The 18,348-nt window shown below is 41.6% G+C and overlaps 1 protein-coding gene across 1 annotated transcript in view; it reads right to left on the bottom strand.

The window, feature by feature from the left end:
- SLC2A13 (solute carrier family 2 member 13) overlaps window positions 1–18,348 on the bottom strand; it is a 421,105-nt gene that overhangs the window by 63,110 nt on the left and 339,647 nt on the right. The window contains exon 5 of the mRNA XM_082254444.1: window positions 232–395. Within this exon, the coding sequence (XP_082110570.1) occupies window positions 232–395 (164 nt within the window). The remainder of the gene's footprint in view (window positions 1–231; window positions 396–18,348) is intronic.

Below are 18,348 nucleotides of genomic sequence, written 5' to 3'. Positions count from 1 at the left end.
CCCTTGTACCCAAACTCTCATGGAGATCTACAGTATGTACCCACTTGGATACCATAACAACCTTTCTTCCAATTTTGTGCATCACGCATAGGGGGCTATATGTTTTGGAAAATATACTAAATTAACTTCATTTTGTGTGACATTATAACAAAAAAAAAAAAAAAAAAATCACCTACAAGACTGAGTCTGATAATTTATTATACACAAATAAATGCCACACTATCCACATACCTGTAAGACTTCCAAGTGTGAGTTTTCTTCGACCAACTTTCTCTACAAGCCAAACACCAACAAGCGTGAAGCTAAAGTTTGTAAATGCTGTAATAGATGCAAGCCAGATAGCAAGTCTGTCATTATCCACACCTGACATCTGCAGAATTGTTGCACTGTAGTACCTAAAATACATAAAAAAAAACAGCAATCCTTAGTATGACTAACCTTAAGCACAGCTGAACATAGCAGACTACTTCCATGGATTTAAAGATAATAATCTGCACCGATTATCAGGCAACTATTAACATTTGTAAAAGCAAATTTCTGATTGTTAACAGAGCTAGTGTCTCTAAATACTATCAGATGGAATCACTCATAATTGCATAACAAGTAAGGGCAGTCATGCACAAAGTGTGTGCCAACAGTCTCTGAACAGAAACATAACAGCAGATGGCAGCTTCTAGGCTGTTTGCTTACTAGACGATACCTCCTTACCATTGCTATTGAACATTTTAAGCAATAGCACTCACTACATCCATTGAGTGAATAAATATTAGCATTATTCTTTATTGATGAATTACTGGCTTCAGAGCATTGTAAAGTATTAAAGTGAATAATCCACCATTCCGTTTCTATCATACTGTAGTCTAGCACAAATTTACTTCTAAGAAGGCCACAACTATTACATTGAACAAAAAGAAATAATAATTTGGCTTTCATGTATAATTGCACACTTTCCTGCATCCGCTGCAAAAATGCGCCGCTATAAGCAGATGTGTGGGGTTGCCATTAATTCTTAATGGCATCCCCCACGCATTGGACTGGACATTGGGGTTGGAAAAAAAACATAGAATCATGCGGTTTCTGTGCAGCTGCGATTTTAGAAAAGGTACAGGGACATTTTCCCTGCGTTTCCTGCAAGTACACCAGCCCAGTCAAATTAAAAAAATAAATAAGTTGTTGTGCCCACTCAAACGCGGCTGCACAGAAAGTGCATGAATGTGAACCTAGCCTAAAATGCAAATAAAAATGATGTGTCTGTACTATCCGAAACAAATTAAAGCTCCCTTTTAATGTCTAATCCTGCACTAGAGAAGTGACTGCTCAAATGTGACTGGATTTAGTAGCACATTTCTTCATTTTGTGGCCTTGTTACAATGAATGGATTAAAAAAAAATGTGAACATACAGTATGTACAGATCAACCAAATTTCTAATACATATCTACATTTCTAATACATGTTCAGTGTCAGGCCTGTGCTCCTTGAGGACATCAGTTTTGACGAAATATATTGCGTGGAGCCTCACCAGTGACATCATCACACATGCTTAGCGGCTAAAGCGAAGCACTGCTTGTTTGATGTGCCTTTCATTATTCTACACTTTGTGAGTACCTCATCTCTTTAATAAAATTAACATTTTACTACATTATGGATGTAACGGACTGCCATTCTTTGAAAATGCAGACTTACTTTCTACACCGTCAGACTGTCTCTGTATACCTCTAGTGTTGGTCTCAGGTTTAATGTATTATACTCCTGAGACTGAATGAAATGCATTGTGGGAGCTGTAGTCTCTTACAAGGATATTACTGCACTGCTGAATTGTTTAGGAACTGTACTTCCCAGCAAGCCTTGGGCTCCTGAGGAGGATTGTGGGAAAGACTATAAAGGGATCTTCTGAACAGGCCCACGTTATCTTGCTTCCTGGGATCCATCGTGTGCACATCAGTCTGCTGAACAGAGAGTGAGAGATAGCAGACTGTGGCCTACTGCACACTGCCCATCTGCATACAGACTCAGCCCTGGCAGGACTGATGTTCATCTCTGCATCACAGACATCCCTGCATCACTGATCAGGTGGAGTCGGCGAGACTCACTGAGACAGCAGAGTGCAGCCATCTCGGGGTTACATACAGGCGGTCCCCGGGTTACTAACACAATAGGGACTGTAGGTTTGTTCTTAAGTCGAATTTGTTTGTAAGTTGAAACAGTGCATTTTTAAGTGCAACTTCAGCCTGTGCAAGGATGTGGGATGTTTTGGGTGCTTCTGGGCGTGCAGTCATGTTACCTGGGGCTCTTGTGGCCATGCAATACATACACTACTGCAGTGTGTAATGTGTCTGGCGGTGCAAGATGGCTGCTCAGTGGTAACTGTGACCAGCGTGGAGCACAAGTGACCGAAATTGACATCCGTTCGTAAGTACGAGTCGTTCGCAACTCGGGTGTTCGTAACTCGGGGACTGCCTGTAGTGTGGAGGATTGCCATTGCCTCTTCTTCCAGGACTCTCATTGGTGGAAATCAGGATTCGGTGAGGGGGCACCTGCCCAGAATTCAAACACCAGTCACTACAGCTCTTTAATACACTGAACACCGACACTTCTCAGTTGGATCAGTTACAGGATCTTTTGCAAATCAGAATCAGCTGTTCTGACTTGCTTGTCACATATTGTGCCACATTGGGAATCCTATTTCCATGAGCTCCAACTGCCGGTGAAAATCTTAGCAAGGCCTTGCAAGTAGAACATTGCTATATTGTTGCTCTAAAGGGGACACATTACTGGTATCTAGATTACCTCATTTTTTTTATTAGTATACAAGTATTATAGGCTGGGCCGGGGTTCCCCTGAGAGATTCATTCACCTACTGCTAGACACTGTGTATATTTGATGTATTTACTTGTTATTCTAAATGCTTATTCACTGTTCTTGAGGGTTATTTTAACTGAGCCTGGCTGTTCAACCAGGGACTAGTTGAATAATACTCTTTCCAAGTCTATTCCTTGAGTACAGCTGAACTAAGGAGTTAAAAAACTATTTGCATTGTGTCATTTATAGGTATACACCCAGACATTATCAGGTGTGAGAGTGGAGTTGAGTCTGTTCTTATGGGTTGGGAAGCAGAGTGAGGTATCAACATTACTCAAGCGGCTCCCACGGGGGTGGCGCTACATATGGGGGCTCGTCTGGGATTTTACTGTTACTCTGCAAGCAAGACCTCAAGACAGCACCCCTAACTGTACCGAGATGGACCCCACTGCTGCGGCCCAGTGGTGTGCTGAAGAAAGGCGCTCAACCAGAGTTTAGTGTGGTAATTGAACTCCCTGGGGAGACGTGGACTAAAGAAAAAATCAATGAAGAGAGAGAACACCGCTCAGGCTAGTCAAAGTCCACGATTCAAGGAGGGTGCTGAACCTCAACTCACCACCAGGAAAACATGAAAGAAGAAAACGGTCGCACACCACCACGGAATCCAATGAAGAAAAATTCTTTGTTCACATGAGTAGTACAAGGTACAGCAGGGTAGGACAGTAGACGCGTTTCACATGACTGCTACGTGCTTGTTCACTACCTAGTGAACAAGCACGTAGCAGTCATGTGAAACGCATCTACTGTCCTACTCTGCTGTAACTTGTACCACTCATGTGAATAAAGAACTTTTCTTCTATGGATTCCATGGTGGTGTGCTACCATTTTCTTCTTTCTTAACCACTTGCCGACCGCCACACGACTATTTACTGCGGCGGTCAGCCCCTCACAGGCAAAGCGACATAGTACTACGTCGCTAGCCTGTGAGGGTCTAGGGAGCGAGCGCGTACCGCCGGAGGCACGCTCCCGCGCGGTCACGGACCCCCCGCGCGTGTGACCGGCGGACCCGATGTCCACCGATCACTCGCGATCGTCGGGTGGAGGGAGAAAGGCAGGCGGCTAATGTAAACAAGCCGCCTGTCATTCTCCCCTGTGATCATACGGTTCTACTATGTAGGACTGTTGATCACTGTTCCTACACCTCAAGCCACAGCCAATCACAGTTAGAATCACGCCCCTAGGGACACACATAACCCCTCCCTCTCAAAAGAAGTTAACCCCTTCACTGCCAGTGTAATTTTACAGTAACAGTGCATATTTATAGCACCGATTACTGTAGTAATGTCACTGGTAACCCCAAAAGTGTCAAAAATGTCAGTCAAGGGTCCGATCTGTGCTCCGCAATGTCGCAGTACCGCAAAAAAAAATAAATCGCAGATCGCCGCCATTACGCGTTAAAAAAAACAACAAAAATGACAAAAATCTTTCCCTTTGTTAGTAAACGTGATAACTTTTGCGCTAACCAATCAAAATACGCTTTTTGCGATTTTTTTTACCAAACATATGTAGCATAAAACAAATTGGCCGAAAATGTTAAAAAATTTGGATTTTTACATTTTTTTGGGGGGAATTTCATATAAAAAAATGTGAAAAAATTGATGCTCTTTTTTTGTTTATAGCGCATGATCAAAAAATTGCACAGGTGATCAAATACCACCAAAAGAAAGCTCTGTTTGTGGGAAAAAAAGGACATCAAATTAGTTTAGGTAGAGCATCGCACAACCGCGCAATTGTCCGTTAAAGTCACGCAGTGCCGAATCGCAAAATAGGCCCTGGTCAGGAAGGGGGTAAAATCTTCCGGGGCTTAAGTGAATAAAGAAAAAAAATCAGCCAGGCAGTGAAGACGTTGTCCCCAGACAGGAAAGCGTGGGTGATTGATGCTAGACCCAAGATAGGGGCTTCCCACACGCTGCTAGAGTGGAAACGAGGAATACCCAATGGTTTTCGAGGAGCCGGTGTGCAGCTAGCCAACAAAAATGAGTCTCGCTTAACCCAGCTAAACACTAAATACATGAGTCCAGCAAGTCCCAGTCAAGCAGGGGCTATAGAATAAGCCCTTTCCTCACAACCTTTGGCCACTTAGGGCCCAACAGGGCTTTTAACTTGGTGAGGGACCGGTTGTATTGGCCTTGCATGCAGGTTGAAGTTGAGGGCTACTGCCACTCATGCATCAGATGTATACAAAGGAAAACTCTGCCTCATCGAGCTGCCCCAATGAGCCATGGACCCATGGCGCTGGTGTGCATTGACTTCCTATGCTTGGAGCCTGACCTGAGTGGACAGGGAGATATCCTGGTAGTGACTGATCATTTCACTAGATACGCCCAGGCTTTTCCTACAAAGGATCAACAAGCATCCACTGTAGCTAAGATCCTAGTAGAGAAGTTCTTTGTGCACTACGGTCTGCCTCAACGCATTCCCTCCGTTCAAGGGAAAGACTTTGAGGGTCCCCTCATCAAAAGACTGTTCGATTTACTGAGCATCCATAAGTCACGAACCACCCCGTACCATCCCCAGGGAGATCCTCACCCAGAAAGATTCAATCAGACTCTCCTAATTATGCTTGTGGCTCTGAATTCAGAACAGAAGCAGCACTGGAGTAAACATATAACTGCCATTGTGCATGCCTATAATAGTTCAGCGAATGATGTTACGGGCTATTCTCCTTATCGGCTCATCCCTAGATCACCCCTCAGTAACTTCTCATAGAGGATATGTGGATCGCCTAAGGAAAAGTTTAAAGACCGCCTATGAGAAGGTCCAAGCTACCGCAGGATGGAGAAACAAGAAAACGTTGACCTCAGGGTACGGGTACAAGATCTGCAACCAGGTGACAGAGTATTGTGGAGAAACCTAGGTGTTCCTGGAAATCACAAGTTAGCTGATTGCTGGAAGTCACAACTGTACGTAATCTGCAAGCAGCTACAAGGGCTACCAGTGTATCAGATCAAACCAGAGGGAAGTACAGGCCCGCTGAAGACCTGGCATCGTAATCATCTGTTGCCTTTATCAGAAGTAGTCAGTGTGTCATCACAGCCGGATACACAGCCTACAATTACAGCCTCACAACGATCTCGTCCAGTAACCAGATCTCAGCCTACACCTGTTGATAAAGAAAGTGAGGACAGCGAGGATGAAGAGATGGGAGGGGATTGGCTGTGGTCGTGAGAGAGTGAGAGTGCCAGAGACTGCTGTTTCCTCTTTCTATCCTCCTGAAGTGACAGACACTGGAAGTTCCTAGGCCAGAAACTCCTGAATTCTTGCCTCAGAATCAGTCATCAGGAGATCTGGAAGACTCCCAACCTTCTCTACAGGCAGCAGATCCTGAGGACCCTTACCCTTCCATTGATAGTGCAAGAAGTCGCAGCTCAAGTAGAGGAAGAAGAGGTTGGCAAACCCCTGATCCTCAAACCTAAAGAACAGAGAGAGAGAGGAGAATTATTCACCCACCCAAGAGACATATGGAGTTTTGGGTGAAAGCTCTAAGGAGCTTGTCCTCACATTATTATTTTTTTAATGATGAAGTTTGATTTATCCCAAGGTATTTTACTTTTAACTTTACCCAGGTAAATGGGAATTCCCTCAATGCCAATCCATCTTTATTACTTAGCCCGATATTCAGAATTTCTGATTTTATTGGGTTAATCCTAAAATATGATAATTCCCCATATTTCTTTAATTCCTTCATCACATTTGGGAGGGTTATTCTAGGGTTAGTAATGAAGAACACATCATCGTATATGCTGCCACTTTATGTTCCTCCTGTCCAACCTTTACACCTCCTGTATCTACATTATTCCTTATTGTCGCTAATAATGGTTCTAGTGACAGGACGAACAACAGTGGCGAAAGAGGGCATCCCTGTCTCGCCCCATTACACATTTTAAATCGGGGGGATAAATTACCATTTACCTTTACCGAAGCATTCCGATATAATGCCCCAATCCATTGGATCACTCTCGGTCCAATACCCAAATCCTCTATTGTTCCCAGCATAAACTCAGGCCCATTGACTTCTATCGGAACGCTACTGAATCGCACATGTCATTCAGTTGTAAACAGGATAAAATCCTGACCTGATCCTGATGTAAACCTGACCTGATACTGATCAAAAACTGACCTGAAAGAACTACTTTGTCAATTAGCTGCGAAAACGGAGCTTCAATTAGCACCACACATGTGTGAACCCAGCCTAAAGGAGGCATGTGATTGGCCCCAAATTTATTCTGCAGCAGGACAACGATCCCAAACTTACAGACAACATCATTAAGAACTATCTTCAGCATAAAGAACAAGGAGTGCTGGAAGTGATGGTTTGACTCCCACAGTGCCCTGATCTCAACATCTATCTGGGATTAAATGTACCTAGAAGACTTGATGCCGTTTTGCTGCATTGGTTGGTCATGCCACAAATTGATTTGATTTGGATTTCTCTCCTGTTCATTTACTTTCCATTTTGTTAATTGATAAAAATAATCAACACTTCTATTTCTGAAAACATTCTTTATTTTTTTCCACACCTGCCTAAAACGTTTGCACAGAAGTATCTGTGTATTTACGTGATGCCTTTGAAGTTTATGGAGCCAAAAGTGCGCCTTGCTGTATGTGTAAAAAAAATAAAATAAAAAAAATGCACCATTGGAAACTGCACAGATTGCAACGTGACACATAGAAAGTTGTGGTGCACTGAAATGAAAATTCCAGTGCCAAACTGAAAATTTAGGATGCATGGGGCCGAAACCGAAATTGACATTTTAAAAAAATATATATTTTTTATATAAGAATTGTATCATAATCAACTTTTTAATTAACATCATTAATTTAAATGAATATGAATTTATTGTCAGCCATTATCGGCACCTTATGAAGCGATGTTAAGAATCCTGCTTGCTGTATTTTTGGTGCATATTTGGTCACCTAAAAAAAAAAAAAAAAAAAACTGCACCAAAAACACACCTCCCCATTGATATGTATTAATAAAAAACGCAGCAAGAGTGCATCAAAAATGCACCTGTGTTGCATTTTTTGATGCATTTTGTGAGTCATATGACCTATGAAAAAGACACCATAAGCACGGTAATATCATAATGGCACCTTTTCTTCTATCGGCACAATGCTGAAAACCCTATTTTCGGCGGCAGAAATTTTGGTGCATCACTAATGGAAACAAATGTTAAATGGACTGTGTAGTGCGTTTTCTGCAACACGCTGTAAAATGCATAGGTGGGAACCTAGCCTAATATTTATATATTTACATTTTTTCAGACATCAAGCGCGTATTATTTTTATTTAACCACTTAAACTGATTTAGCACTGTGCTACTTTAAACGTAACACTGTACCCAATTTTTTCCACACAAATAGAGTTTTCTTTTGGTGGTATTTGAATATCACTGGGATTTTTATTTTTTGCTATATAAATGAAAAAAACAGAAAATTGGGGGGGGGGGGACAATGTTTTATACTTTGTTATAAAACATTTCCCATAAAAAAACTAAAAAAAATGTAAATTTCTTAAAAAATTTTGTTCAAAAACTATTTTGCTACATATCATTCGTAAAAAAAATCCAAATAAGTGTATATTAATTGGTTTGTGTGAAAGTTATAGCGTCTTCAAACTATGGTATATACAGTGCATCCGGAAAATATTTATAGCACTTCACTTTTTCCACATTTTGTTACGTTGCAGCCTTATTCTAAAATGGATTAAATTAACTATTTTCCTCAAAATTCTACAAACAATACCCATGACAACGTGAAAGAAGTTTGTTTGAAATCTTTGCAAATTTGTTAAAAATAAAAAATGAAATAAATTACATGTACATTAGTATTCACAGCCTTTTCTCAATACTTTGTTGATCTTGGCTGTGTGCTTAGGGATCGTTGTGCTGTTGGAAAAAAATTGGATTTTTTGTACTTACTGTAAAATCTATTTCTCTAAGTTCATTAACAGAGACAATGTAGAAGAAATGGCTGCAAGTATAATCAAGATTCAGGTTCATTGCCCGAACATCCCAATGTGGCAAACAGGTAGACGCGTTTCACACACTAGTATGTGGGCTTAATCATTACATGGGTAATTGCATTCTTTGCATTCTTCAGCTTTGCAATGGTTTTGCACAGACCAGCCCTGATTCTCCTCCTCCTGTGTCCCCTGAGAGCACTCCTGGTCCCCCCTGCCCGCCACGAGTGTCCTCACAGCAAACTACGGTGTGTTTTTGGTGTGGCAAGAAAAGGTTTTGGGAGTTCTAGCCCTGCATTTTTGCAGGGACAGCAGCCCAATGAAATGTTTGAAAACTTCTCCCATAAAAGTTGTGATGTTTTTTAAACTACTTCTTGCCAGAGCTATAGCTGAAAGACGGCTACAGCGCGGGCTTAGTTTGCCAGGAGGGCCTCCATGGACGTCCTCCCGTGATTGTGCTAATTAGTGCAATCCCACCAGTGCTGCCAATTAGTGCCCATCAGTGCCTCCTCATCAGTGTCACTTATCAAGGCCCATCAGTATCGCCTACCAGTGCCACCGCATCAGTGCAGCCTATCAGTGTCCATCAGAGCAGCCTCATCAGCACACATCAGGAAAGGAGAAAAATTACCCGTTCGCAAAATTTATAACAAATTATGAAAAAAAAAGATAAAAATTTTACATGGGAAAGTGTTGCATGACCGCGCAGTTGTCATTCAAAGTGTAACAGCGCTGAAAGCTAAAAATTGGCCTGAGCAGGAAGGTGGTAAAAGTGCCCAGTAGTCAGGTGGATAAACAGCCACCACAATAACTCAAAAACCAAGTCAACTATTTCCACTTTTTTCTCATATATTTGAATTCTTTTATACATGAATTTATTATTATTATTACTTATTTACATTTAGGCACTTAGACACTTTTTGAATTGGTTGTTTAAAGAGACAAGGCAACTTTTTTTTTTTTTTTAATACATTTTTTTGTACATAATGCGTATTCTAGTATTGCAGCAGTCTTTTTCCAGTTTATTTTTTTTGGCACACTTTTTTTTTTGTTAATTACTGGTGACATGGAGTGCTTTTTTTTTTTTGTAATTACACTAAAATTATTGGACTGTCCTATGTGCAGCACACAGCTACACAGATATGAACCATGGGCTTGTTCACACATGAGGTTTTGTGAAACTCCGTTCACTCCTTCAGCAGAAATAATGTAAATATTCAAACAGCCCAATTACAAAGGAAAGGGGTGGTAGAGACCATCATCCATTGAATACCCAACGAGATGACTACTATGTGATGTCTGTCATGGAAGCTGTGGAAGGCCGAGAGCACTAACCAGGGATACCCAGGGGGCCAGCAGAAGTAAGGGACCCCCTAAGGAGCCAGCAGGCAGATAATATGTACAAAAAGTGTGCAAAGAAGAAAAAGATGTTGAATGTGGCACACTGCAAACCCCACAGATCAGGTGGAGAGAGTGCTTTAGTATAACCTGCCGCCCTCCAAAAAAAGGGGGGGAAAGAGGGATAGTAGAGGGTTTTGGGATGGTAAAACCACATGGTTAAGCCATGTTTTACCATGACCAGGGAGCATACCCCCACGTGAATGGTACCATACTACATCCGCCCTGCAATTGTGTGCATTGGGAGGGAGAAGCAAGATAAAGGGGTCAGAATTAAAATTAATGTACATATATACACATACTTACATACATATAAAAATATACTGTATGCACACATACAGACAGCCTTCCTAAAACCTGCAATATTGCACCTGCAGGGTACTGCAGTGTAGGGAGGTGGAAATGTCCAGACACTGGAAGCCACCTCACCCTTCCATTTTGATCTTCATTTCACTGTCCTCATCGAGCTCCTGCTCTGCTAATGTACAGCTCGGTGGAGGAGCAGGAGCTCGCTCTGACGTGAATGCCTATCTCAAGCAGGGTGCCGCGGAACCCCTTATGGCCTCAGACGGTTGAGAAAGGCTGCTCAAATGCACAGTAAAACAAAAACAATTCGCAGTGCTCTAGTATGAGAGGATCACTTAGATTTATATTGAATGAAACTGGAAACACTAAAATTGTGATGTTTCTTAGTAGACACTACAATCTGTTTGCTTGACAAAGAACTGCATTCCACAAAGCCTCCTCCTTCTACTCTATTACAACGTACATACGCTAGTGAATTACCCCAGCTGTTTTGAGTGTGTGTCTGATTATGGCTGGCAATGCAAACGTCAAATTAATATAATTTTTTTTTGTGTTTACACCCTTTTCCATTACTGCGCAGTCTAGTGCAGTTTGTGAATGTGCAATATTGCTACACACTAAGGGCGCACTGTGTTAACACAGTCCTGTATTTCATATGGACCACCAGCATACCAAAAATCACAACTGGGTTGTTTTTTTTTTTTTAAAACAGCACGCTGCAACTTATGGCAGTGGTGTGCTGCAAAGTAGATGCTTTGGTTTACTGCAATGCTGTGCTGCAATGAACAGCATTGCAACACACTGCGGTACATCTGTTGCCAATTGTTGCTGTAAAGAGTGTTAAAGCGGAGCTCCAGGGTCCTTCAGAAAAAAATAAAAGTCAGCAGCTACAAATACTGTAGCTGCTGACTTTTAATATTAGGAAACTTACCTGTCCAGGAACTCAGCAGTGTCCTCACCCGATCCGATTTTTTTAATCGGCTATTGGATACTGCCTCCATCTCCACTAAGGGAAACCGGCAGTGAAGCCTTGCAGCTTCACAGTCAGTTCCCTACTGGGCATGTGTGAAGTGCGCTGCGCTCTGTGAATGAGCGGGTTGAAAGGGAAGGAGAAGGGGGGGGGGTCAGAAGTTTGAGCGGGTACCTGTCAAAACCAGGTACCTCCTCCCCCTAAAAGGTGCCAAATGTGGCAGCGGGGGAGAGGAGGCACACAAGCGGTGCCTCCCCTTTGGGTGGAGCTCCGCTTCAAACCGTGCACATTTCCACAATGCATGTGTGTGAAGCCAGCTTAATGATTCAAAGCCTACATGCATTTTGTTATTTAAATAGAATGAGCGGTTTTCTTCCCTAATGACAACAAAGCCAGCAAAATCTAAAAAGGTGTCAAACCCTGTCTATTTTCCAAAAAGGTGTTTTTATTGCTCTTCGAGGACTTACTGGAGAGAGTGCACTTATTTCTTGTCCCAATGACTGCACGGGAAAAGAAGTGATGTCTCTAAAGTTGCCCTTTTCCATTGACCGCTTCTCCCACTAACCTCCAGTGTAAGAGGGTCCTTCTCCCTTCTTGCATTGCCTATCAATAAAAGAGGGCTTTTCTTGTGCTGCTCACCAACGCAGGAAGACACTTTGCCACTTCCTACCAATGTAATGGGGGCACTTCACTGCCCACCAACGTAAGGGGATCTTTCTCCTCTGACCACCATTGTAAAGGGATATTACAATTTTTAACTGCTGCATTTTTTTTTTCTGCCCCTTTATTCCTACATTTTATGATTACTAACAATTTAGACATATAGTCTGCATGTGAAATATGCCAAATGTTTTACTCTGTTTAAAATGTTCACAGCTTATTAATCACAGAAATGTGCCATGGGCTGCAAATATAACTTTTATCTAAGGTTCCCTGTGACCTTGAAATTATTATTGGCAGGATTGTCTACAATAAAAGATTTGAGAAAGGCTATTTTAACCACTTCTGGACCAGAAGGATTTGCCCCCTTAATGACCAGGCCATATTTTGCAATTTGGCACTGCGTTATTTTAACTGACAATTGTGCGGTCGTGCGACACTGTACCTAAAAAAATGTATTCCCCCCCCCCCCCCCACAAATAGAGCTTTCCTTTAGTGGTATTTGATTACCTGTGAGATTTTTATTTTTTGCGCTATAAATAAAAGAGCGACAATTCTGAAAAAAAAAAAAAAAACAATATTTTTCCCATTCGGTTATATAACATTCCCAAAACAAACAAAAAATTTAAAAATCTAAATTTTTTAACATTTTAGGCCAATTTGTTTTCTGCTACATATTTTTGGTAAAAAAAAAAAAAAAAAAAAAAAATCGCAATAAGCGTATTTTGATTGGTTTGCGCAAAAGTTCACGTCTACTAACTACGGGAAAGATTTATGTCATTTTTATTGTGTTTTTTTTTTTTTTTACTAGTAATGGCGGCAATCTGCAATTTATTTTTTTTACAGGACTGCGACATTGCGGTGGACAGATCGGACCCCTGACTGACATTTTTGGGGGGACCAGTGAAATTACTACAATAATCAGTGCTAAAAATATGCACTGTTACTATAATAATGACACTGGCAGGGAAGGGGGTAACAGTGTAGGTGATCAAGGGGTTAAAAGTGTACCTAGGGGCGTGTTTCTAACTGTGGGGGGGACGTGGCTTGTGAAATGATCATAGAGACCTGTGAACCTATATAGAAGGATCATAGGGGCTCTATGATCATTCCAAGGAGAAGAATGGTCAGCTGTGTTCACAACAGCTGACCGTTCTTCTCTCTCAACGGGGAACGATCACGGGTGTCAGGCGGCAATCAGAGCCACCTGCCCCGTGCATCGGCTTCCCCACTGACAAACTGGGGCAGGAGCGCGCCCCCTAGCTGCCTGCGTGCGACCGATGTATACCTACGATGGTTTGCGCAGGAGCGGCTGCCTGCCGCAGTATAACTGCGGCAGGCGGTCTTAAAGTGATTAAAGTGTCTGAGGACACCAAAACCCAGGGTGCACAAGATTTACACATAATTTTAGCTGTCTATATGGCTGGATCTGATGATTCAAATCAATTTAAAATTGTCACTTTAGAAATCAAACGTAAAAAGACAATCTACTGTAAATAACAAACAGAAGCAGTATACTATAAAATCTTAAATAAACTAGTATTAGCAGGGCTGGCCCAAGACATTGTGCTGCCTGGGTTTAAGAATTTAATGCTGCCCCTCCCCCTCAAAAAAAAATAATGCCCCCCAAAAGGCCCACACATCCATTATTTTACAGTATCCCACAAAAGTTAGTATACCCCTCACATTTTTGTAATGTTAAAGAAGCTGAGGGTAAAGGTGAAGGACTGGCCAAGCAGGTTTTCGGACCTAAACCCTATTGAGCATATGTGGGGCATCCTCAAACGGAAGGTGGAGGAGCGCAAGTTCTCTAACATCCACCAGCTCCGTGATGTCGTCATGGAAGGTTGGAAGAGGACTCCAGTGGCAACCTGTGAAGCTCTAGTGAACTCCATGCTCAAGAAGGTTAAGGCAGTGCTGGAAAATAATGTTGGCCACACAAAATATTGACACTTTGGGCCCAAATTGGACATTTTCACCTAGGGGTGTACTCACTTTTGTTGCCAGTGGTTTAGACATTAATGGCTGTGTGTTGAGTTATTTTGAGGAGACAGCAAATGTTCACTGTTATACAAGCTGTACACTCACTACTTTACATTGTAGCAAAGTGGCATTCTTCAGTGTTGTCACATAAAAAGATATAATAAAATATTTACAAAAATGTGAGGTGTGTACTCACTTATGTGAGATGCTGTATATAAATATAACATTTAGAAATTATTATCTACTGTTATCTTCTTACATAACTCATCTAATTCACCAAACACCCACTGTCTGTCCTCAGTCCTGTTACTCCTGTGTCTGCTGCGACCACCGCCCTAGAAGATCCAGCCTGACCTACGTTTTATGGAGCATGCTGATGTCTGACGTCATTGCGCACACCACGATCACGCGAGGGAGGTTCCCCAGAGGAGACACTCCACCTCCTTATACTCATCAGTTTGCACTATGGGTGGCAGTATGATATGGGGATAACAAGCCACAAACTGATGACACACAAAACGCTGGAAAAAAAATCTTGGGCATTCATTTTCTGCCCCTCTCAAAGTGCTACCTGGGTCCAATGGACCCAGTGGGACCCATGGTAGGGCCGGCCCTGAGTATTAGATAAAACTTGTCAATTCAAAAGTCTTATAACTGTAGGATATCACTTTGACATTAGTCTTTCACTGAAGGCAAGATCTGTTTATCCCTTTTTATATGCCCCGGGTAAGTTTACGTTAACATTTTTTGTTTGAGCTGTAAAAAGTTCATGTGAAACAGAGGGCACTAAGGAAAACTATATACAATACAACTGTGCATCAAGCAGTAATGTCAGACAAGAGCATACAAATGTCATCTTCTGTTCTTTAATTAGTATAATGTAAAGACATTATAGACATAATTATGGATGAAATGTCCTGATGTGTAACAAAATCAAGATAATTGCATTTCACATGGCTATGGGAGCAAGAGAGCTAAGGACATTCTTCATTTGCAGAGTATGAAAAGGTTTTATTTTATACAGTTGTGTGAAAAGTTAACACAACTTCTCTAGGGAACAAACTCAATCATGGCATATTTGTGTGAATGTTAATGCACAATTACTAATTGCTTGTCAGAAATTGCAGAAATTGTTCCATTTAATAGACTCTCTTGTTCTAAATCAGATCTTTTTTCCACTCCTCCTCCTCCTGTAGTAGAGGAGTAGTTTAGAAATGCACTATATTAACCACTTGCCTACTAGGCCTATTTTTGACATTTGGTGTTTACAAGCTAAAATCAGTTCTTTTTGCTAGAAAACTACTTAGAACCCCCAAACATTATATATATATATATATATATATATATATATATATATATACAGTAAAACCTTGGTTTGAGAGTAACTTGGTTTAAGAGCGCTTTGCAAGACAAGCAAAATTTTCAAATAAATTTTGACTTGATATACAAGCAATGTCTTGATATACAAGTAGCCTCAAGTCACAGCTAAGTATAAAAGAGAAGAGAGGCGCCTCTAAGTGTAGCAATATGGTTAAATTTAATGAAGGTACAATTAGCAACTCACATGGTTGATAATTGGAACAGGCACATCTAAGGATTCAGGCATCCGGGGTAAAGCTGTCCACATAGACATCTCCCTCACCGCCATCTACGTCATCCCTTCCATGCTGCCCCTCGCTTTCAGATTGCTTTACTGCAGGGTGGTCTTCCCAGTCAGGATTACAGACTGGCAGCTGGCGGTGCAGAAGATAGTCTATGTGGACAGCTTTATCCTGGATGCCTGCATACTTAGATGTGCCTGTTTTATTCATCAACCATGTGAGTTGCTAGATGTTGTACCTTCATTAAATGGAACCATATTGCTACATTTAGAGGCGCCTCTCTTCTCTTTTATACTCTGTAGCTCCTGCTGGATTTTGCTTCTAATCCCCTTATGGAAGCGGCTATTTGTGGATGGACATTTTATGCAACCTATCGCAATGCTATAATCTTTTTATATGGGCTATAAACTGAAGGACTTATGAATAAATGGTTGTGGAACGAATCATCTGAGTTTCCATTATTTCTTATGGGGAAATTTGCTTTGATATAAGAGTGCTTTGGATTACAAGCATGGTTCCGGAACGAATTATGCTCGCAATCCAAGGTTTTACTGTATATATATATATATATATATATATACAGGGAGTGCAGAATTATTAGGCAAATGAGTATTTTTGAGGATTAATTTTATTATTGAACAACAACCATGTTCTCAATGAACCCAAAAAACTCATTAATATCAAAGCTGACTATTTTTGGAAGTAGTTTTTAGTTTGTTTTTAGTTTTAGCTATTTTAGGCGAATATCTGTGTGTGCAGGTGACTATTACTGTGCATAATTATTAGGCAACGTAACAAAAATCAAATATACAGTATACCCATTTCAATTATTTATTTTTACCAGTGAAACCAATATAACATCTCAACATTCACAAATATACATTTCTGACATTCAAAAACAAAAACAAATCAGTGACCAATATAGCCACCTTTCTTTGCAAGGACACTCAAAAGCCTGCCATCCATGGATTCTGTCAGTGTTTTGATCTGTTCACCATCAACATTGCGTGCAGCAGCAACCACAGCCTCCCAGACACTGTTCAGAGAGGTGTACTGTTTTCCCTCCTTGTAAATCTCACATTTGATGATGGACCACAGGTTCTCAATGGGGTTCAGATCAGGTGAACAAGGAGGCCATGTCATTAGCTTTTCTTCTTTTATACCCTTTCTTGCCAGCCACGCTGTGGAGTACTTGGACGCGTGTGATGGAGCATTGTCCTGCATGAAAATCATGTTTTTCTTGAAGGATGCAGACTTCTTCCTGTACCACTGCTTGAAGAAGATGTCTTCCAGAAACTGGCAGTAGGACTGGGAGTTGAGCTTGACTCCATCCTCAACCCGAAAAGGCCCCACAAGCTCATCTTTGATGATACCAGCCCAAACCAGTACTCCACCTCCACCTTGCTGGCATCTGAGTCGGACTGGAGCTCTCTGCCCTTTACCAATCCAGCCACGGGCCCATCCATCTGGCCCATCAAGATTCACTCTCATTTCATCAGTCCATAAAACCTTTGAAAAATCAGTCTTGAGGTATTTCTTGGCCCAGTCTTGACGTTTCAGCTTGTGTGTCTTGTTCAGTGGTGGTCGTCTTTCAGCCTTTCTTACCTTGGCCATGTCTCTGAGTATTGCACACCTTGTGCTTTTGGGCACTCCAGTGATGTTGCATGTCTGAAATATGGCCAAACTGGTGGCAAGTGGCATCTTGGCAGCTGCACGCTTGACTTTTCTCAGTTCATGGGCTGTTATTTTGCGCCTTGGTTTTTCCACACGCTTCTTGCGACCCTGTTGACTATTTTAAATGAAATGCTTGATTGTTCGATGATCACGCTTCAGAAGCTTTGCAATTTTAAGAGTGCTGCATCCCTCCTCAAGATATCTCACTATTTTTGACTAATTTCCTAAATGTTGCTAAACACTAATACAAAAAAACTCAATATTAAATGTTTTCCAAGCTCCAGTGTGCATGGACCTTGAGTGCCGGTTCACATTTCTGCCATCACAGAGATCGCATGTAATTCGGAGCGCACTGCTCCTAAAATTACATGCGATCTCTGTGCGGTGCTCAGTTTGTATGGCTGAATTCGCACCGCAATCGCACCCAACTTGCACAGGACCCTTTTTTTGGTCCGCAGCAGAATCGGATCGCATGGTGGTTCACACTAGTGCGATCCGATTCTGTGCGAACTTTCAGATCGCACTGCGATATGCGATCTGATCTGGGGGTGTCTTTAACATTTAATTAACACCCCCAGCGTATCGCATATGGCAGTGTGAACTGCCAGGGGTGCGGAGGCGATGCGGGTACACACTGTATATTCGCAGCGTTCCCGCATCGCAGAAATGTGAACCGGCACTGAGTGCCACGCTGAGTCAGACCAATAATGCTGCAATCAGCAAATATAGTGTTTAGAGAGCTCTAGACCTCCGTTTCCATGAAAACAGCAAGGGTCCTTACCTACAGTATCAGACAGGGGATGGGTTTTTCTTCTCAGGTTGTGGTTTTCTGAAGAAAATTAACCAAAAGACTTTGCATACATTTTGCTTTTTAGAGACTTGACATGTATTTAGATTCGACATTTCTTAAACTATGGATCATGGACCCATTTACT

This window comes from Pelophylax lessonae (assembly GCF_965119305.1).
Source record: "Pelophylax lessonae genome assembly, chromosome: 4".
Lineage (NCBI taxonomy): Eukaryota > Metazoa > Chordata > Amphibia > Anura > Ranidae > Pelophylax > Pelophylax lessonae.
This window is presented reverse-complemented; position numbering and strand designations above follow the sequence as displayed.